This window comes from Erinaceus europaeus, chromosome 12 (assembly GCF_950295315.1).
Source record: "Erinaceus europaeus chromosome 12, mEriEur2.1, whole genome shotgun sequence".
Lineage (NCBI taxonomy): Eukaryota > Metazoa > Chordata > Mammalia > Eulipotyphla > Erinaceidae > Erinaceus > Erinaceus europaeus.
Genome location: NC_080173.1, coordinates 95939229 through 95961492, shown reverse-complemented (window position 1 = coordinate 95961492; position 22264 = coordinate 95939229). Strand labels below are relative to the sequence as shown.

The following is a 22264-nucleotide window of genomic DNA, read 5'->3' as shown; positions in this document are numbered from 1 at the left end:
GGTCTTGCCTTCTCTTCCTTTCTAAGTCACACCTACACCTGTTACTACTTCTAAAAGCCCTTCCTTTCTTCCTCTTCTCTCTCCAAGTCCTGATAAAATTGGAGTTCAGAGCCCATCTTCTTCTAATATTTCTCCCCCTCTGGGTGTATGGATCAAAATTATTTATGAGGTACAGAAGGTGGGAATTTCGGCTTCTGTAATTGCTTCTCTGCTGGACCTGGATATTGGCAGCTCGATCCATACCCCCAGCCTATTTCTATCTTTCTCTAGGGGGATAGGGTTCTAGAGAGGTGAGGTCCCGGGGCACATTAGTGTGGTCTTCTGCCCAGGGGGGGGGTTTATGGAATCATGGTAACATCTGCAACTTGATGACTATAAGACAGTAAGATATAAAGCAAGACAAATTGTTTAATAAACAGGAACCAAAAGGTAAGACTAGAGCAGATGAGAATAGGGTTCTTAAGGTGCGTAGAAGCTAGGAAGTCTTCTTAAGGTATATAACTAGGTACCCATGACTTCAGTAATTTTTGCTTGAGCTTAATAGCTAACATGCAGGTGGACTTAATGTTGTCTGAGAAGATGGTGTCAGAGTTGAGAACAGGGCTAGAAAGCTGGGTTAGAGGAGAGAGTAGCTACCGACCCCAGAGAAATATGTAAGTATAGTGAACTGTTTACCACATTGATCTGACTCAGAGCCCGTATATATTCATATTTAGCAAAGGTGCCTGTATAACCTCCGAGTCCCTGTCAGTCTGAACTTGCAGTTGATACCACAGCTTTCTTAACCATACATCTTCTGTTGAGCATTAGGGTTGCTTCCTTGTTTGGGTTATTACAAATAGTGCTGCTGTGATCTCTTTGGATATGTTTGGTGTGTGTGTGTGTGTGTGATTTGTTTATTTATTTATTTATTTATTTATTTATTTATTTATAGATCCTGAGTAGTAGGATAGGTTCATCACATCAGAAGTTTTAGGGAAAGCTGATGCAATAACCTCTGAGCTCAAATCAATACTAAGAATGGCAGAAAAAAGAAAACGCAAACTGGTTCCAAAGAGTCTAGCCAGATCAACCAGGTTAATGTCAGGGTCTCTCTTTTTCTTTTAAAAGATTGGTTTATGAGAAAGAGAGAGGGAAAGGGAGAAGTAGAGTATTACTCTGGAATATTTGTTGGCAGGGATCAAACTCAAGACTTATGCTTGAGGACCCAGTACTCCGTTGTTCCACCTCTCAGGTCTCGTACAGAAATGTATAATTCCAGAGATCAAGAGGCCATAGTGGGGAGCAAAAGTCCCATTTGGATGAGCAACTTTTCACAGTTGTTTTTATCATTTCAAACTTGTTTCAATGGCATCTAACATGAATACATTCAGTGCTAAATTTTTATCAGATCACTTCCCCTTCTTCATCAGATTTCAGTTTATAAATCCTCTTGGCCAAACTAGTCAGCCTCTGTCTGACCCACTTTTCATCACTGTTCACAGATGAATATGTTCCTGACCAAGCTTCTCTCATTCTGGTATCGTGAGTTGTTGACCAGGAAATTCCCTCCTCTTTACTACTCTTGACTGAGTACATCTTTTTAATCTTTTCTCCTTTTCATACTTAGTTTCTTTATTGAATAGAGACAGAGAGAAATCAAAGGGGAAAGGAGGGGGAGAGAGAGAGAGATACCAGCAGCAGGGTTCCATCACTCACGAAGCATCTCCCATGCGGGAGAGGAGCGCAGGATTGAACCTAGGTCCTGTGCATTTTAGTAGGTACATTGCCCCAGCTGATTCAGTACATCTTGTCACACATATTCCATTTCTTCCCTCCACTTTCAGAGTCCTATCTTTCCAACTAAATAAGATGAAAATCAAGAGTTTTTTATTTTCTTATTTGGTTATATTATTAGTTCCCACATGAATTCCTATAGAGGATGTCTTTGATGGGCAATTGTGACAAGTTGTCCCAAAAAGACAGCTCAGTTTCATTACTAAATGCATCAGGTCCTTACCATGAAAAGGAAGGAGAATGCACAATTATTGCCTCAGTGATACTATGGCTGTAATGATGTTTAGGACCTTTTGTTCCTCTCAGATGTATTACCTTAAGGAAAAGGTAAAAGAAACCACTTTCATCACTTCTTGGAATATAAATTGATTAAACCATGTCGAAATCAGACTGGAGATTCCTCAAAACACTAGGAATGGATCTACCCTGTGGGCTGACAATTCCTCTCCTAGAGATCTAGCCAGAGAACACAAAAACACTTATCCAGAGAGGTCTATGTACACTGTGTTAATAATAGCATCATTATTTGTAAGATGGTGCCTCACCTGATTGAGGGACTATATTACCAGTTGCAAGGACTCGGGTTTTAACCCCCACTGCCCACCTGCAGGGGGGAAGCTTTATGAGTGGTGAAGCAGGGCTGCAGGTGTCTCTCGCTCCATCTTTTTTTTCCTCCAGGGTTATCGCTGGGTTTGGGTGACTGCATTATGAATCCATTGCTCCTGGAGGCCATTTTTTCCATTTTGTTGCCCTTGTTGTGGTTGTTATTGCTGTTGTAGCTGTTGCTGTTAGATAGGACAGAGAGAAATCGAGAGAGATGGGGAAGACAGAGAGGAGGAGAGGAAGATAGACACCTGCAGGCCTGCTTCACCGCCTGTGAAGTGACTCCCCTGCAGGTGGGGAGTGGGGCTCAACCAGGATCCTTATGCCAGGTCCTTACACTTTGCACCATGTGCACTTAACCTGCTGTACTACCGCCCAGCCCCCTTTCTCTCTCCATCTTTATCTCCCTCTTCCCTTTCAAGCTCTATCCATCCTATCAAATAAAAATTAAAATTAAAATAAATTACAGAGTTGGCCAGTAGCGCAGCGGTTAAGCATACATGGCACAAAGTGCAAGGACCAGTGTAAGGATCCTGGTTTGAGCCCCTGGCTCCCCACCTGCAGGGGGTTGCTTCACAGGCGGTGAAGCAGATCTGCAGGTGTCAAAAATAATAATAATAATAATTAGTTAAAAGAAGAAGTAGCCACTAGGAGTGATGGATTTGTAGTGAGAGCAGCAAGCCCCAGCAACAACCCTCATGGCAATTTAAAAAAATGTGGTATATATACACAATGGAATACTGCTCATCTGTTAGAAATGATGAAATCTTTTCCCTTATCTTGGATGGTACTTGAAGTCATGTTAAGTGTGATAAGCTTGAAGGAGAAGGACAGATATGGACTATCTTACTTACAGTTGGTTCTTAAGAAGCAAGGAAAGAAAGGGGAAACACGGGGTGAAAACGTGGGCAGGGGGCTGCGAGGCAAAGGACCCTGGACTAGGGGGAGACTGGGGAGGAGGGAGATGGCACTGGGTACCCAGTAATAGACGGTGAAGAGGGACTTGGGTTGGTATATACCTTTCACAGGGAGATAAGAAATGGTACCCATGGGGGTCGGGCGGTGGCGCAGCGGGTTGGGCGCACATGGCGCAAAGCGCAAGGACCCCGGTTTGAGCCCTCGCCTCCCCACCTGCAGGGGAGTCACTTCACAGACAGTGAAGCAGGTCTGCAGGTATCTGTCTTTCTCTCCCTTCTCTCTGTCCTCCCCTCCTCTCTCCATTTCTCTCTGTCCTAACCAACAATGAACGGTATCAACAACAATGATCACCACAACAAGGCTGCAACAAAAAACAAAAGGGGGAAAAAATGGCCTCCAAGAGCAGTGGATTCATGGTGCAGACACTGAGCCCCAGCAATAACCCTGGAAGCAAAAAATAAATAAATAAATAAATAAATAGTACCCATATATCTATAGTTGCCCTCTAAACCATTATTTCCCAATAAATACACTTGTAAAAAGTATATATGTATATGCATCAGAGACTCTCCAGGTCATTTATGGCCCACTCAATAAGAGACTGAGACAACAGAAGCTAAGAGTATTTATGGATATGAAGCCAAATGCTATGACTTACGCAAGATCTTCTGGTGAGAACCTTAAAAGACATATTTTTCTGAATTAACCATTCTGTACTACCAGTTGATCAGGTCACTCAGGAATTGTCTCCTGTTACATATGTGAAGTAATTGAGCTCTATTGTTTCATCCCCGGATGAGTTTCTTCCATGTCTTTGCGTTTCCAGTGTTTGGGAAATCTATGGCACTTCTTTAGTTAGAAACAATCTTGGATCTTGAATCTGTTCTCTTAAAATAGAGTTTAATCTACTTATAAACATGGGCCAGCCTGTGAAGACTTCTCAGAATCTTATTTTGCTCCCAAAGCATGTTCTGGGAGCTATGTCTTCCACACTGGTAATGGGCTGTTGGTGACAGGCTGGAGAGTAGGAGTCGCAGGTCTGTCAGCTGCTGTGCAACCTGGGACGAGTTTTCTGCAGATTTGATCTGGAGAGAAGTCTGGCACTGTGTCAGGCCCTAGCTATATCTAAAGAGATATAGTAGACTCATTAAAGAGTTCTTCCTTCTTGAAATACATTCAGGATAACTTCTTATATCTTCGCCTTTGGAATCTCTTCTTTCCAGACCACGGAAAAAATAGAACAGAAACTCAATTTTCTTTTGAACCTGTATACTACTGACTTCAGCTGCTTCCATAGCAGCATGTGGTTCCTGAATTCCAGAAACTCTAAAAAAATAATAATTTGATCATTTTTAATAAGATATCTGCTGCTATTCAATGATTTTTTAAGTAAGTTAAAGTATGTGCCTCCAAAGTTGACATTGGCTATCACCTGCTTTTGGTGAAAAATTTACTACTAACTTGACCCTTCCATTCCTTTTTTCTGCCAGGAAATTTGCTTGGCGAATCCACTGCTCATCCCTGGAGATTGGTGCCTGCTTGGCAAATCCACTGCTCCCAATGGCCATTTTTTTTTTTTTTCGCTTTTCGTAGTTTCTTTTTTCTTTTATTTGACAGGACAGAGAGAAATTGAGAGGAGAGGGAGAGAAAGATACCCACAGTGCCACTTCACTGCTCATGAAGTTTCCGCTGCAGGGAAGTAGGAGCTTGAGCCCCATGCCTGTGCATGGTGACGTGTGTGCTCATTGTGTATCATATATACTGTCCAGCCGCCACCCTTCAGTCACTTCTATATTAGTTCCTACCCTTCTTTAAAAATCTCTACCCTTTTTTTCTCTCATACCATTAGGCCTTAGAATATCTTTTCAAATTCATCGTACAGTCAAGGATACTGTACTCGCGAGCTACTTGTGGGATGGAAGAGGAGCAGTTTCGGTCCAGCATCCAAGAACTTTTCCAGTCCATCCGGTTTGTTCTCAGTCTGGACAGCAGAAACTCAGAAACACTCCTTTTTACTCAGGTACGTGAGGCACATGTAAGTTTTATTGGTTATTGTCTGTCCTGGTAGATGGTTTCTTTGTTTTTGGTTTCTAGTCAGAGAAACCTTTACCAAGCTCTGATATTCAGGTAAGGGCTGAAATAAATAGCTAATAGAACAAAATGATACTTTTATCTCAAATAGCTATGCTCCAAGTTGCCAAATATAAAATACCAGGATGGTTTTATGATGAGAAAGAAGCACAATTTTGTTCTAAGGAGCCCTCTTGAAGTCATATGTATTTAGTTACATTCCTGTTAGTTGCTTAGTTATAGAAGCTATTCAGAATGTATTTGAGATTTAGTTTCCTAGTCACTGTATTAATTTTAGAAATTCTAGTGTTTGCCCATCCCAGCACTTAAGATAAAATGGGTTTAAAAAACAGCTTTGACTAAGAATGGGGTCTGTTTTCTATTAGAAATATCAGTGAGGGTGAGGGGCTGGGTGGTGGCACACCCAGTTAAGTGTACATATTACCAACGGTAAGGACCTGGGTTTGAGCCCGTAGGGCTCCACTCCCCACCTGCTTCACGAGTGGTGAAGCAGGTCTACAGGCATCTTTCTCTCCCTCTATTTCCCCATTCTCTCTCAATTTCTCTCCATCCTATCTAATAAAAAAATGAAATAAAAACGGGGCCGGTTATGTGCACCTGGTCAAGTGTATGTGTTACAATGTGTAAAGACCCACATTCAAGCCCCCCAATACCTACCTGCAGAGGGAAACCTTTGCAAGTGGTGAATCAGTGTTGCAGGTATCTCTCTGTCTCTCTCCCTCCCTATATCCCCCATCCCTCTTGATTTCTGACTAATCTCTATCCAGTAAATAAGGCTTACTTAAAAAAATGAAAAGAAAAAATGGCCACCAGAAGTGGTGGATTCGTAGCACCACACCAAGCCCCAGCAATAACCCCGGTGGCAATGAAGAGTGTACATATACATATACAAACACAAACACACACATATATATCTCAGTGTGGGAAGAAAATTTGCTTCCCCATATAAAAAATGACCAGTGGCCAGGGAAATTACTCAGCTGGTAGAGTACAGGACTTGCATGGCTAAGACCTCAGGTTTGATCACTGATTCTGCATATGCCAGAGTGGTTCTCTGGTACTTCTGTCTCCATAGCAATCTGTGGCTCCTTAATTCCAGAAACTTAAAAAATCATTTGATAACTTTTAATAAGATATTGGGGACCAGGCAATGGCACTCACAGGTAAACACACATAGTACAAAGTGCAAGGACCTGCATAAGGATCCAGTTTTGAGTCCCAGGCTCCCTACCTACAATGGAGATGCTTCACAAGTGGTGATGCAGGTCTGTAGGTGTCTTATCTTTCTCTCTCCCTCTCTGTCTCCCCCTCCCCTCTCAATTTCTTTCTGTCCTATCCAGTAAAATGGGGGAAGGCCACCAGGAGTAGTGGATTTGTAGTGCTGGCACCAAGCCCCAGTGGTAACCCTTGGTGGGGGGAGAAGCTATGTGCTGCTGTTCAGTGATCCTTTAAAAAAATTAAGTGTCCATAGTTGGCAGTGGCTATCACCTGATTTTGGTGACAATTTTACCATTACCTTACCCTTCAATAACTTCTGTGTTAGTTTATATCCATTTTTATTCTTTTAAAATAACTTTTTAATCTTTTTATTTTAATTATTGAATAGAGACAGAGAGAAATTGAGAGGGGAGGGTGATATAAAGAGGGGAAAAGAGAGTCATACCTGCAGCCATGCTTCACAACTTGTGAAGCTTTCCCCTGCAGGTGGGAACCAGGGGCTTGAACCTGGGTCCTTGTGTACTATAGTGTTTGCACTTAACCAGGTGCACGACTGCCCGGCTCTTCTATCCATTTTTAAAGAATAACCATTATGCTGTCTACTCCCGCACTTCTGTCCTTTTTTGGTCTCAGGTTCCCTGGTCTCTTCGTCTCTTTCTCAATGAAATAAGTATTAAAAACTAATTCAAATAAAATGTCTAGTCAGCTGAACAGAAGTTCACCCTTTACCTGCAGCTTCACCCCAGAAAGGATCAAAGATATTGTTGATATTCACTGCTGCAGTTATAAGAGGACTATTTTCTCATAGCTAAATGTACAAGTATCATCTGATGGAGCCAGGTGGCAATGCATCTGGTTAAGTGCACACATTACAGTGTGCAAGGACCCGGGTTCAAACCCCAGTCCCCACCCGGAGGGGGAAAGTTTCATGACTGCTGAAGGTGTCTCTCTGTCTCTGTCCTTCTCTGTCTTCCCCCTTCCCTCTCAATTTCTCTCTCTCTCTATCCAATAAATACATAAATTAATATATATAGTTATCTAATTGTACTGTGTAAGCCAATAATCACATTCTTTTCTTTAAACTTTTATTTAAAAAAAGGAAACACTGACAAAACCATAGGATAAGAGGGATGCAACTCCACACAATTCCCACCACCAGAACTCTGTATCCTACCCCCTCCCCTGATAGCTTTCCTATTTTTTTTTTACTTTTCTAAATTTATTTATATTTATCTATTTTTGTACAGAGACACAGAGAAATTGAGAGGGAAGGGGAAGAGAGAGAGAGAGATGCAGAGATAACTGCAGTACTGCTTCACTTGCAAAGCTTTCCCCTTGCAAGTGGAGACCAAGGGCTTGAGCTCAGGTTCTTGTGAACTATAGTTCTGGTGGCTGAAGAAAGAGTTAACATATAAAGCCAAACAAATTGTTGACTAATCATGAACCTAAAGGCTGGAATGGTTCAGATGAAGAGTTGGGGGGTCTCTTTTATAGATAGTTCGTAGGCATATTTGCGTTATATTCCAAAGAGCCCGTGACTATACTAGTTTTTTCCTGAGCCTGAAATCTGATATGCAGGTGGATCCAATTTATTGACTGGGGAGATGATGTCACGGCTAGAAAAAGGACAAGAAAGCTGGATCAGGGAAGAGAGTAGCTCCCAAATATGGGAAAGGGGTATAAATATTGTTGACTGCAAACCCCATTGATTTGATCTGATCTGGGGCCCATATTCAGCTTAGGAGCCTCTGTAACCTCTGTATCCCTGTAGATCTGAGCTCACATTCTGTGGTCATGAGTAGGAATGTTCCAAGCTGCCCCAATTTCAGGACCCATCTTCATCCCCACTTTTTAAAAGGTTTATTCATTTTATGAAGGAGGAGAGATACCAAAGCACCACTCTGGCATACATGGTACCAGGGAAAATGTCAGGCCTCAGTGTTGTACTCACTGAGCCATTTCACCAGCCACTTATCCCCATTGTACAGATGGGGAAACTGAGGAATAGAGGGTAATTACACCAGAGGTTACATGACAGATACGTGATAAAGCTGGAATTTGAACCCATATCTATTAAATCCATAATTCATTCTTTTTCTTCTATAGTACTGTGCTGTCCAGATATTCTGGAACTATTATCCATAAGGGCCAGGGCTGAGATCTTAAGAGAGAGAAGTCTGCAAACTACACAGTTTCCCCTTTTCCAGGCCATCTAGGTCACTGGTCTATGTCATTTATCATAAATAGTCCTTAAGAATGTGTGGCTAAGTTCACACATTCTCCATCCTTTAGGATCACCTAAGACTGTCGGGCATCACATCAAAGGGAAATAATTTTTAAAATCTTCAGATTACGTGGTTTCAAATAAGCGTCTCTGTTTCTGAGGAAATGGCCCAATTCTTCGAACTGGTACAGGGTTGTGAGTAGCATTGAACTAGTGTTACTTGAAGGTGTTTAACTGTTTCTGCCACGCTTCGTTTACAATGTGCCTGGCTTGAATTTGGAACCAAATTCAAGGATTTTATCAGTGACAAACTAAAAAAAATAAATCCAGGGACAGGGAAATAGCTCAGCATATATAGTGCATGACTTAATATGTTTGAGACTCTGGTTTTGTCCATGTGATTTCATAGACAGCAGCAAGGGGACTCCGTGGATGATGGAGCAGTACTTTGATGCCTCTCTTCTGCGTCTCTTCTTTCCCCTCCCCTACCTTTAAACACGTAGAATGAAGAAGTTGGGCCAGAGGTAGCACAGAGGGTTAAGCGCAGGTGGCACAAAGCACAAGGACCGGCATAAGGATCCCGGTTCGAGCCCCCGGCTCCCCACCTGCAGGGGGGTCGCTTCCCAGGCGGTGAAGCAGGTCTGCAGGTGTCTGTCTTTCTCTCCCCTTCTCTGTCTTCCCCTCTTCTCTCCTATCCTATTTCTCTCTGTCCTATCCAACAATGACAACATCAATAACAACAACAGTAACTACAACAACAATAAAAAACAAGGGCAGCAAAAGGGAAAATAAAAAATTTTTTTTAAAAATACAGAAGTTGGGCCAGAGAGGCTATACTGGTATGACACATTGTGAGGCCTTTGGTTGTTCCCCAATGCTACATTAAAAAAATCCAACTTAGACAGCATCAACAATGGATATTAAACCATGCTGAGCTTAATTCTCTTTGTAATCCTTTCTTTAACCAGAAAATTCCCTGGCAAGTTATGAGAGCAAGTAGCTTTGTCCCCAGCAAATTTTCTTTGCTTTTGGTTTTATTTTTGGGGTTCTTCCTGCTTCTTCCTCCAACAATGCTATTTCAAAGAGCAGGGAAACCCCACTTAAGATAGTGATGCTAAAAACCCATTTTAGCTTCTTCTTCCCTCGTGTTACTGTCTGAGCATGTGAGCTAGAGACATAACCTGTAAGCTAACACAACTTCACTTGCTTCTATAGGCCGCACTCCTCAATTCCTTCCCAACCATCTTTGATGAGCTGCTGCAGATGTTCACTGTGCAGGAGGTGGCAGAGTTTGTGAGAGGGACACTGGGCAGCATGCCCAGCACTGTGCACATTGGGCAGTCAATGGATGTGGTGAAGCTGCAGTCCATTGCCAGAACTGTGGACAGCCGCTTATTTTCTTTCTCAGGTAAATCAAACGTGAATGAGAGTCAAACTCACAGTTCTTCTTTTCCAGGATGTGAGTCAAGTGATCTAATCAAAAGATTGGTTGTAGCAACCATTACAAAAGAAGCCTCTGGCCCTTAAAATACAGAGTTTTAGAGTAAACTACTTAGAGAATGCAATTGTAACATATGCCTACTACCTCACATTTTAATCCTAAGAACCCATACCTTGAAGTATTGTGTAGAGTAGTCTGCAGAGCAGCCTTTAGGCCCACCAGTTTATCCAAATTCCAAAAATAGGGCCTGCCACACCATCAGCTGAAGAACTGTAGAGTAGCAGGGTCTAACTCAGTGGGACAGCATAAGGCCCAGGCTAGGACAGGGGCCTTCAGAGGGGTCCCCAAGGGCCCACTGTGCTTTCTTGGTTCCTCTCCTCACCATGGAGGCTCTCCTTAAGCTCTCGTGTGATACTGGGGATTAAACACAGTGCCTCAAGCATAGTTAGATAGGTCCCACTTGTTGAAGGTACCACTAAGGATATACAGGGATTTATATAACCAACCCTGATTGCTTCTTAAGGGGTCAGGACAGCCTCGCAAATACCATTAGCACCAAAGACTACCTATTAGAAAGAATCTCCAGGTTCATATTCATATTTTTCACTTTCATTGAACGTGAAACTATATATATATATATATATATATATATATATATATATATTGAACATAGTCAAATTCAGTCTTAACGTGTTCCAAGTACTCAGTGCCCGAATGTTAAGATCCTATGAGTCTGGCCCTTTAAACTAATAGTGGAAAATTCGAGGGCACATGAATACATCTAGTATGCTAGCAGAGCATTTATTATTAGGATTTTGATGCTTAGTATTTTCGGAAGTAATTTTTAAACTTAACCCCCCCCTTATTGTTGTTATCAATGGTTCACAGTGCAGTTGTTGACGCAGAAGTACAACCTCTTATCGCCCCATGTAAAGTGTCTGCAAGACACTCATTCCCCCAACTAGGGCCTTTTCCACCACTGTACACCAGGAACCCAAAGCCCCTCTACCTCATCCCTTCCCCGTCTTCCCAGCACCCTTTGCTTTGGTGCAACATGCCACACCCAGTCCAAACGTCACCTTATGTTTCCCTTTACCGTCCTTTAAAGTATAAGAACAATAACTTCTCAGCCCAGATATTCCTTCTGATTTAACTCATCTGATGCAGCACACTTCTGATGGCCGAGCTGCCACCATGAAAATTGACCTTTATCCACCACTAAATACTTGGTTGTTGGAAAATTAATGATGTATTTTTTGTTTGTTTTTCTATGTAAAAATGTGTTGTGACTTTTCCAACAACCCAATATATATAAATGGCAAACTCTTCTCTATTATCCATTTCTCTTTTAATAAAATTCTCTAAGCAACGGCTTTTATTTATTTATTTATTTACACGAGAGCACAGCTCAGCTCTGGCTTACGGTGGTGCTGGGGATTGTACCTGGAACTTTTGGTACCTCAGGCATGAAAGTCTTTTGGATAACCATTATGCTGTCTTCCCAGTCCTCTATTCTCCATTTCTTAAGAAGGTTTTATCTGTGGCTTAGGCACACTGGCGGTGAGGTTATTATACATACTCAGGCTTCATGCACTACTTAAAAGAGATTATTTGTAATTATGTGGGGAGGGGAGTAGCAAACTGCCTTCACTGGCATACAATATTTCCGGTACTGTTGTACACACTGCTGCTTCTCAGTCACCAAAGAGAAACTGTTCTTAGGCTTTATATGGCAGTTGAATTGTATCTTTAATTTTTAAAAATTTATTGAGGGTCTAATGGATTACAGTGTATTTGACACATTGGGTACACTTTCTCATTCTTATGGTAGGTGTTGAGATAGCAAGTGACCATCAAAATTTCATTTGCGTCTCACTTTCAGTGATGTCCTGAGTTTCTGCATCCTTTCTGAAGCAGGATTTTGACCAGTGGTGTCATTTAACCAACACATATCCTCAGAGCAAGCTTTTGGTCTGTTCTCTAGTAGGTTCTAGTAATAGACTACTACTGTCTATTGGTTTTTATAAATCTTGCTGTATTGGTATTTTGGCATAAATATAAGCTTTTTATTCAGAAAACATCCTTTTTAGACAAAGATAGCTGTCATTCCATTCTGAAGTAGCCTGCCCAGTAGAGTACACAGTCTGCTGTGCCTGAGGCCCTGGGTTCAAGCCCCCAATACTACATGGGAGCATCAGGCATAGCACCAAGGGAAGCTCCATGATAGTGGAGCAGTGCTGTGCTATCTTTACTTCTCCCTTTCTCCCCTCCCCATTTTTCTCCTTCCCTCTCCTCTTCTGTCTGCTTTTGAAGTTAAAAAAAAAAATGGAAAAGAATCTGCTGCTATCAGTAGAATTCTGCAGGTGTGATACTTAAGCAGATTAAAAAAAAAACAGCTCTCATTCCACTTTATTTGGACATATTGTGAGTATTTGACAAGGCAATCCACAAATCTCTTGTATGTCTCATTATATCTGCAGTTAAAGAAAATAAAGATTTCTTTCTGCAATTCATTTGAGCAATTTAATCGTGGTCAAATATGAACAATAAATAAGAAATGTCATGGCTTACTTGTGTTACTGATAACGTGGCTGGACTCTGTTAACCAGGTATGGTGAGACTTGCAAGGTCATATAGTTACTGATAAGGAGAGCAAGGCACCAGAAACATAGGCACACTTGTACTTATTTGGTCTTCTTGCCACATCTATGAAGTAAATAAAAGACTGTTAACACCTCATTCTACAGATGGGGACTATAAGCCCCAAGAAAGGAGGCAACCTGCCTAAAGTCTTTGAGTGAGCTTGTAAAGGAGTTAGACTGGGATCTAGCATTCCTGAATTCAGGACTCTATATCTGTCGTCACCTCCTGATGAAAGTTCCACTCAAGGAAGACTCTGGTGAAACTGGAATGTATGTAGTAGGATGGGTCATAAGGGCTAGCTAATTTTCAAAGGCTTATGAATTAAGACAAAATTCTGTTTCTGTTCCATTCATTACTATAAACAGTTAGAACCTCATAAGCCTGAGGGGGGAAGAGGGCAAAGCAAACATAGATATGGAAGTTCCAGACCATGTTATCAGAACATCATGAAGAGGGCTTACGTTTCATCTATATCAAGTATGCCTGTTCAGTCAGTGTAATTCAGAGAACTAGGTTTGTTGAGTTTTTGCCGTAGGCTATATGTTTAATTTGGAGTCTTGCTATTAAAGAGAATTCATTTGGAAATAATCTCCTAATTTCATTCTGCACAAAGTGTCATACACATCGAGGCTGGAAATGAGAAAGGAGAAAAGAGGAACAGAGAAATAGCGCTGAGAGTATTTTATAATGTCCAGAAGTGGCTTTTAGACTGCCAAAGCGAAGGGGGTAGCCTCCACCTTGTCTCTAGTCCCATCCCCATCTAATTGAGACCAGCTAAATCCCACAGCGCCTCTAACTTCCAGAAGTATCTGATTCTTCTCTGAAAGGCTTCTTCACTTTTGTCTTTTCTCTCCCAGAATCCCGCCGCATCCTGCTTCCTGTGGTTCTCCATCACATTCACCTTCACCTGAGGCAGCAGAAAGAGCTGTTAATCTGCTCAGGGATTCTTGGCAGCATCTTCTCCATCGTCAAAACCAGCTCTCTGGTAGTAGCCCCTTACCCACTCTAACCCCCCTCAGCTCTGCCCCAGTCTTGTGTTAGCTTAGTCAGAAGCAAAACAACCAAGGTGGCTTTGTATACTTCTCAGCCAGAAGCGTCATTAGTGACAGGAAGGTGCCCAAGCGAGTGGCAATTTGTGTATGCTCAGCAGGCTTCTTAGCACAAGACAGTCTTGCTATTACCAAAAAAAAAAAAAAAAAAAAAAAAAATGCTATCAAGAGTCCACCCAGAAATATCACTATCTGGAGCAACAGAAATCCCAGTCCTTTGCCAAACCGTTTCTATCTGAAGGCATTAATTCTGTGTTTCTTGGAGTGCTGTGAGGCTACTCGGGCACATGCACAGGGAGGCAGGCCCCGGCTGTGGCAGCTTGCTCACTCAGACGTTCTGTCATTTTCCTGGCAGCTTGCTTTGATCCATATGGTGTCCCTGTACTGTGCCAGATGAGATAAATGTAGCTCAGAAGAACTGTGAGTCTCGTGAGATAGAACAGTTGTTTAGGATGAGGTAATTCAACTAGTAATGTTCTTGTCTATAGTCTTTCCCCTTTAATTTTTCTTTGTAAGAAACCTATAGTGGAAGGGAAGAGAGGAAAATATAGTAGGAAGTAAAATCTGTATTGGGCATGGATAAGAACAAGAATTTGGCAGAGGATAAATAGTATAATGGTTATGCAAACAGACTCTCATGCCTGAAGCTCCAAAGTCCCAGGTTCAATCCCCTGCACCACCATAAGCCAGAGGTGAACAGTGTTCTAGGTAAAAAAAAAAAAAAAAAAGAAAGAAAGAAAAAGAAAGAATAAGAATTCATTTTAGGGGGTCAGGTGGTGACATATCTGGTTAAGTGTACATGTTAGAATGCACAAGGATACAGGTTCAGGCCCCCACTCTCCACCTGTAGAGGGGAAGCTTTAAGAGTATTGAAGCAGTGCTGTAGGTGTCTCTCTGTCTCTCTCCTCTGTCTCCCCTCCCCTTTTAATTTATCTCTGTCTCTATCAAGATAAATAAGAATTTATATTAATATTTACTTGATATTTATAATGAAGGAATAAATTAGTATTTCTTAAGTAAAATTTAGATTATAAGAAAGAAATTTGAAGAAAGAAATTAAGAACTTGTTTTTTACTACGCTTACTAAATTTATTAAATTGAGATACGGTTTTCAGAGAATAAAACTTCAAGTGTATTTTAAATGAAAGTCAGCAGCCAAGTAATAAGAACATATAAGGTTAAGCTATCCACATGGAACAGAAGTGCTGAAAATGAGTATGTTTGGTTTGGGCAGGACACAGGGACCCAACAGGGTACTCTGGTGTTCAGACTTAAAGTACCATCTGCTGACAGCGGCTCAGCTTGGCAGGATGACTATAATGGTTGTCGCGGCCCTATTGTTGATGTTGGCTGCAGGCAAGGTTTAGCAGCTCTCCTTCTCACCAGGCCTCAAAGAGGCAACAGCAGGTACATAAGGTCTAGTAACAGAAAGCTCAAGGTCAGATGGCAGGGTCGGGGGAGGAGCAGAAGGTATCAGATTTAATACTAAAGGAAGGAGAGTAATTGAAAGGGGAAATAAGGGGAGGTGGTGTGCAGGGGGACTAGGAACAGGTAAATAGCTGAAGGAGATTAGAAGGGGCCTAAAACAGAACAGATGCACCTGGTTCTATTTGTGGAGCTGGAGTCAAGAGTTGCTTAACTTATAGCTACTTGAGAAAATTCTGCAGGTAGGAGTGTTAACGGCCAGTTCAGCAAAAGAGAAAATCAACTTTGGCTGCAGTAGCTGCTCAAAGTCTTCGTATAGAATGAGGCACACTGTGCTAATATTGAGTGGACTGGCGGATGAGCAAAATGTAGACTCCGTGAAAATAGAGATACTATATTTTTCATTCACTTCTGCATCTCAAGTTCTTAAACAGAGATCGGCATGTGGTAAATACTTAATGGATGATAGATTGATGGGTGGATGGACAAATGAGAATTTGGATCAGTAATAGTATAAAGAGGCTGGAGGGGAAAAAAACACAGTGGGAATCTGTGAGATAATTAGAATCAAGCTATAGCAGCAAAGAAGGTGGTTTGATCAGTGGAATGCAGGACTTAGAAATATGAGATCTTGAGTTTGACCCCCAGTATCATATATGCCAGGGTGGTGCTCTGGCTTTTCCTTCTTTCTCTCTCATTTAAAAATAATTTTAATTAAAATCAAGCTACAGAATCTAAGGATGAATGTGAGAGAGCTATAAAAGTATAGCACAGATTCTTCCTAATTCAGTACTTAGTTGCTGGCAAGCAGTTATTCTTGAGGAGACATGTTCTATCGTTTTTGTGAGAATGCTAAGGAGGGAGGAGCCACAGATAGTATGAAGAGCAAGGAACTGTACAAGGATCCGGGTTCAAACACCCACTCCCCACCTGCAGGGAGGTTGCTTCACAAATGGTGAAGCAGGTCTGCTGGTGTCTGTTGTTCTGTCTTCCCCTCTCTATTTCCCCCTCCTCTCTTAATTTCTCTCTGTATTAGCCATAAAAGTGGGGGAAATGGCCACCAGAAGCAGTGGAGTGCTGACACCTAGCCCCAGCAATAATCCTGGAGGCAAGAGAGAGAGAGAGAGAGGGAGAGAGAGAGAGAGAGAGAGGGAGAGAGAGAGAGAGGATGCTAAGGAGCTAGGACTGGAACCCAGGCATATCTGGGCAGCAGAGAGCGCTGGCAGAGATCACCCAAGGAAGAACACCTAAAGAGAAAATGATAATCAAAAAGGTCGAGATATTTCTATGTACATTAATAGTAAGGAAAATGCTGCCACAGGGAGCCAGGTGGTGGCACAACTGGTTAAGTGCACATTACCATGTGCAAGGACCCAGGTTCAAGCCCCTGGTCCCTACCTACAGTAGGAAAGCTTTACTATGGTGAAACAGTACTGTAAGTGCCTCTCTCCCTCTCTGACTCCATCTCCCCTCTCAATTTCTCTTTGTCTCTATACAATAAATAAATAAAATATGGAAAAAGAAAGTTAATTATAAAAAAGAAAGTTCTGCCACCACAGACTGTTGGTGTAAATACCATTTCCTCAGAGTGCTAGCAGTGTTGTGCTCTTTATGCTCTCTCATGGCTTTTCTTGGGAAAGAAATGAAAACATTGAATTGAGAATCTTCCTTCTTCCCTCTGTATTGAAATCATTGTATGTACTTGTTCTGAACTGTGGGTATTTTGTGGTGGTACTATGTTGGGATAAGACACAACCACTGTGCCCCTGGCAACAGTAGCAGATGTATCTCACCTCTTCCCAGAGCCGTTGTTCAAGGTATCTTGATCCTGCTTATCTGTTGAGAGTGCAAGCTCAATATTGAGAATCCAATCAGAAGACCACTCCTGATGAGGCTGACTTAGTAAGTACTGCCAGCTACACATCAGCCAACCTAGTGCTAACATTATGCTCTCTCACTGCTCGCTCCAGGAGGCAGATGTCATGGAGGAGGTAGAAATGATGGTGGAGAGCCTCCTGGACGTGCTCTTGCAGACTCTGCTCACCATCATGAGCAAATCGCACGCTCAGGAGGCGGTAAGAGGGCAACGGTGCCCGCAGTGCACAGCCGAGATCACTGTTAGTAACTAACATTCAGGTTTCCTTGCTTTCTTTTCTAACCTGGGGTCCCGCCTCCATGCCAACTCTCATCTCACCATTCCACCATCTTCATCTCGGTCTCCCTTCCTGCATGATTGTCAGCATGATGCCTTCTTCCCTTCTCAAATCTGACTCCCATCTCCACTCTGAAAGCTCTAGATTCATACTCTAAGAGTCAGCTTTAGATAGAGAATACTACTTGTCGTGTTTCCCTACACAATGTGTCTTTTGGTCTTTTTTTAATTTTTATTTATTTATTCCTTTCTGTTGCCCTTGTTGTTTTATTGTTGTAGTTATTATTGATGTCGTCATTGTTGGATAGGACAGAGAGAAATGGAGAGAGGAGGGGAAGAGAGAGGGGGGAGAGAAAGATAGACACCTGCAGACCTGCTTCACCACCTGTGAAGCGACTCCCCCACAGGTAGGGAGCCGGGGGCTTGAACCGGGATCCTTATACCGGTCATTGCACTTTGCACCACCTGCTCTTAACCCACTGCGCTACCGCTCGACTCCCTCTTTTGGTCTTTCCAAAAAAAAAAAAAAAAGCCAAGTCATTTTCTATAATGTGGAATGAAGCAGAGATACAGTCAATAAGAAGGTGAAGAAAGTAGACTTTGTTATAGGAGCACGCTCTTCTAAATAATGTGTGAGAAAGAATAATTTCTCTGAATTTGCTTATTCTCCGTACTAGTTGTATTTGTATATAGTATATTTGTCTAGATTAGGAGAAAGGTAACGGTGTCGAATTGCACTGACATTGTTGATGATTTCCCATGATCTCAGTAGAATGAACAATTTGGAAAGCTTGTCAGGAGGAAGGACAGGGAGATAACATCTAACTCCTAGGGCCCTCACTGCTGTACTCAGAGTGCACTTCTTAGTGGTAATTAGATTGCATACCATTCCAGCTGACAGGCGGGAAATCATAATGAACTCTTTGGAGCAAACACTCTGTGGTACCACACTAAGCTCCAGCATGCTCAGGGAAGCAGAAGGAAGGCATGTGTTTTGAAGCAATGAATTTGGGAGTGCCTGCTCCCTTCGCAGGAGCTGCTAAGGCACTCTGAGTGTAGGTAGCATCACCCTTGCTTGCAGGACCTTGAAGTCCATCCTGCTAGGCAGCAGGATGCAGTGCTTATTCTGTGTCAGACTTTGCTTTATGCTCTTTACAAACCTGAATTCACTGAGTGATACTATGAAGAGATTTGTTGAATGTGGATTTAGTGAAGGGGAAAATTGTGCTCTATTGAGCGTGTTTTTATATACCGAACTTCTCACTTAAGTGTCTGTTGATGTCTGTTGATGACACTTAAGTGTCATTGATCCTGTGAGTCCGTGAACTGTGGCAACTGTTCTATTTTTCAAATAAAAATGAAGTTTTTATAGTTTACATATAATAATTTCATTGGACCTAAAAACAAGATTTGAGAGACTTAAAAATTGCTGTCAAATTCCTAAGAATTTAAAAACATTCGAAAATAAATAATTTTCCTCCATCCCATCTTCTAAGAGAGATCATACTCAGCTGCCAACAATTACTATAAGGTAGAAGGGCTGAGGAGATAGCATAATGGTTATGGAAAAAGACTTTCATGCCTGAAGCACCAAAAATTACTATAAAGTGGTACAAGTTTTTGGAGTCCTTAAGATGTATATCCCAATCAGAACCTGAAGTTTCTTGTTTTTGTTTTTGTTTTTAAATTTCTTTATTGGGGAATTAATGTTTTACATTTGACAGTAAATACAATAGTTTGTATATACATAATATTTCTTACTTTTCCAAATAACAATACAACCCCCACTAGGTCCTCTGTCATCTTTCTTGAACCTGTACACTCCACCCACCCCAGAGTCTTTGACTTTGGTGCAATACGCCAATTCCAGTTCAGAGAACCTGAAGTTTTTAAAACCCCTTTTTACCCTTCAATTTTTACTTATCTGAAATCTTATACCTAATCTTCTGATAAAAGTCAGTTCTAACTCCCTTACTATGTTTATCTAGTATGTTCCATCTTCCTGGTTCAGGAACCATGTGTAAGTACTGGGACCTTCCCACAGAGATTTTGTACAAGTGCCTGTCCAGCCCAGCAGGGTAGAATACATCTAAATTCTCCCCCAAGAAAGCTTAGCACCTATTCCTCATGGCCTCTCCACACTTCAGTATAGTACCCTGACAACATATAGTAACAAAGGACTATTTGGCAAAACATTCCTAGGGAAACCTAACTTAATCCTAACTTTACAATACTTCTTTATTATAGATCAGGTTTTCAGTTGGGCCCAAGCTACAGAATTCTTTTTTTTTTTTTCTTAATTTTTGTTTATAAAATGGAAATATTGACAAGACTATAGGATAGGAAGGGTACAATTCCCACCCCCAGAACTCCAAATCCAATCCCCTTCCTTGATATTTTCCCTATTTTTTACCCCTCTGGGAGTATGGACCCAGGGTCATTATGGGGTGCAGAAGGTGGAAGGTCTGGCTTCTGTAATTGCTTCCCCGCTGAACATGGGTGTTGGCAGGTCAACCCATATTCCCACAGGCTGCAGAATTCTTATTAAAATTTTTGTGTCCTCCAGGCCTTCCTTAACAGAAAAAAAAAACAACTCATTTTAGACGTAGAATTGCCACCTTCCTTTCCATGATCATTGGGGCCATCTCAGACCCTTCCTTTCCTCCTGCCCTTTGTGGATTGGCATAGCTCAGCCTCTGTGATTGACCGTGTTAAATGATTTTTGGATTGGTCTCCAGGGCGAATATGTGTCCTGCCTTCTCTCACTGCTTCGCCAGATGTGCGATACCCATTATCAGCACCTTCTGGACAACTTCCAGAGCAAAGATGAGCTCAAGGTAGGCAACAAAGCACTGGCATTTTGTCCAGAAAAAGGAAACATGCACCTTAGACTGTTCAGAGACTTTTTCTGCCAGAAGGTGAGTACAAGTGACCAGCACTGCCAAGGGTATAGGATCCACCAAGCCTCTGCACAGCTGAATGTGTGGCTCATGGAAGCAATGTCCCCATATAGCCAGAACCTAGTAACAACAGCAGGCTTTTCCTGACTGGTAGTAACACTTCATAGCTGATTCTATGACAGAGATCGAGAGAGAACAGAGAGAAATTGAGAGAAGGAGATACATAGAGGGAAAGAGAAAGATCTGTTTCACCACTCATGAAATGGATTAAATTCTAATCAGAAGGCAGATATGGCAAGAATGGGTAAAAAGTAAACAGGATTCAACTATATGCTGTCTATAAAAAATCACACCAGAGATTGAAAGATAGAAAGATTGCAAACCAGTTCTGCTGCACTATTTCACTTATGTAGAAAGGTTCCTTCCTGCCTCAGTCCTCACTGATACCTTGTTGTTTCTGTATTTTCTGATGTGTGACATTCTCACAGGTGTAAGGTGGTAGCTCATTGTTGTCTTTGCATTTCTCTGACAATCAATTACTTTGAGCTATTCTGGCACTAATATTAGATGTCTCTCTAAGAATGGTTTACTGTGGAGTTTATGTTGTCTGTCGCCTTCCTTTATAATAATCCCTTATGGAAGAACAAGCTGTAGTAAAGAATTGCACAGGCCATAGACGTTTTATGCTAAACTGTCACATTCCATTACTAGCCTTTTAATTCTGCCTTGTTAAAGAAATATATGCTGTAAGTGGCCCGGGAAGTGATACTGGTAGAGCACAGGACTTTCATGCTTCAGGTCCTGAATTTGGTCTCCGAATATGCTCTCTTATGTCCTGGAACAGTGCTTCAGTCTCTGTCTCTCTGCTTCTGTATCTTTGCCACAGTGTCTCTCTCTCTCGCTCTCTTGCTCTCGCTCTCTCATAAAATAAACATTTTCAAAAATATATACAGTGGTAGCGATGATGTCTCACGTCTGATTTTTCCTCCTTGTTCAGGAATTCCTGCTAAAAATTTTTTGTGTGTTCCGCAACCTGATGAAGATGAGTGTCTTTCCTCGAGACTGGATGGTGATGAGGCTTCTCACAAGCAAGTAAGTATGGAAGGGCCCTGCACGAGAATGAGCAGGGCTATTCTCAGGCTGAGGAGTGTGTGTAATCTGTGATAAAGGAAACAAGATAGCTCAAAGCCAAGGTCATAGGAACAGAGAGGAAGAGGTAAATGTGAAAATACTTGGAACTAGTCAGCAAGACTTGGACATTCATGGAGAAAAGTCGACAGTAGTTTAAAAAGAGAGAGAGATCTAAGTGCCCTTTAGATGATGGCATGGTAAGAATAAAAAAGAAAACATTGAGGAAGTAAAATATAATATATAGAGAAAAGTTCTTTCTTTTGGAAGAGCACGTCATTGGTCCATTGGCCACTGAGCAGTACCCCAGACTCCCCTCTGTTTGCCTTGTATTCTCTGCCAGCTAGTCCTTGTTTCCCACGCTAGTGTTAATGACATACCTGAGACGTTAGGAGCCTCTGATCATTTCTGAACCCAACCACAGAATTCACTCTAAGCCTGACCCCAAATTTCCTGCCCTATTTCTATTTCTAGTCTGTGCTGCTTCTTGCAAAGCCAAATGAGAGATGTAGGCAATGGATGCTGACTCACCTGGTCTCCTCTCACTTAAGAGGAACCATGTGACCTTCACTGTCTAGCCTGCTGGCTCCTCCCACTTACCTGCAGTTTATGATGGTACTGTACTGAACGTAGTGAAGATGTTTATGTTAGCTAGGTTAGCAAGGTATCCGCGTGTTTTCAATTTGTACTTCTCAG

At 41.8% G+C, this 22264-nt stretch overlaps 1 protein-coding gene across 8 annotated transcripts in view; it reads left to right on the top strand.

Moving 5' to 3' along the window:
• Positions 1-22264, top strand: part of DOCK3 (dedicator of cytokinesis 3) — a 321851-nt gene that overhangs the window by 223366 nt on the left and 76221 nt on the right. For 5 of the 8 annotated variants that reach the window (XM_060204598.1, XM_060204597.1, XM_060204596.1 and 2 more), the window contains 6 exons: positions 5147-5317; positions 10046-10238; positions 13772-13899; positions 17359-17505; positions 20279-20377; positions 21438-21532. In XM_060204598.1, coding sequence (XP_060060581.1) covers positions 5147-5317; positions 10046-10238; positions 13772-13899; positions 17359-17505; positions 20279-20377; positions 21438-21532 — 833 coding nt within the window. The remainder of the gene's footprint in view (positions 1-5146; positions 5318-10045; positions 10239-13771; positions 13900-17358; positions 17506-20278; positions 20378-21437; positions 21533-22264) is intronic. The other 3 variants (XM_060204599.1, XM_060204600.1, XM_060204601.1) reach the window with 3 other exon arrangements.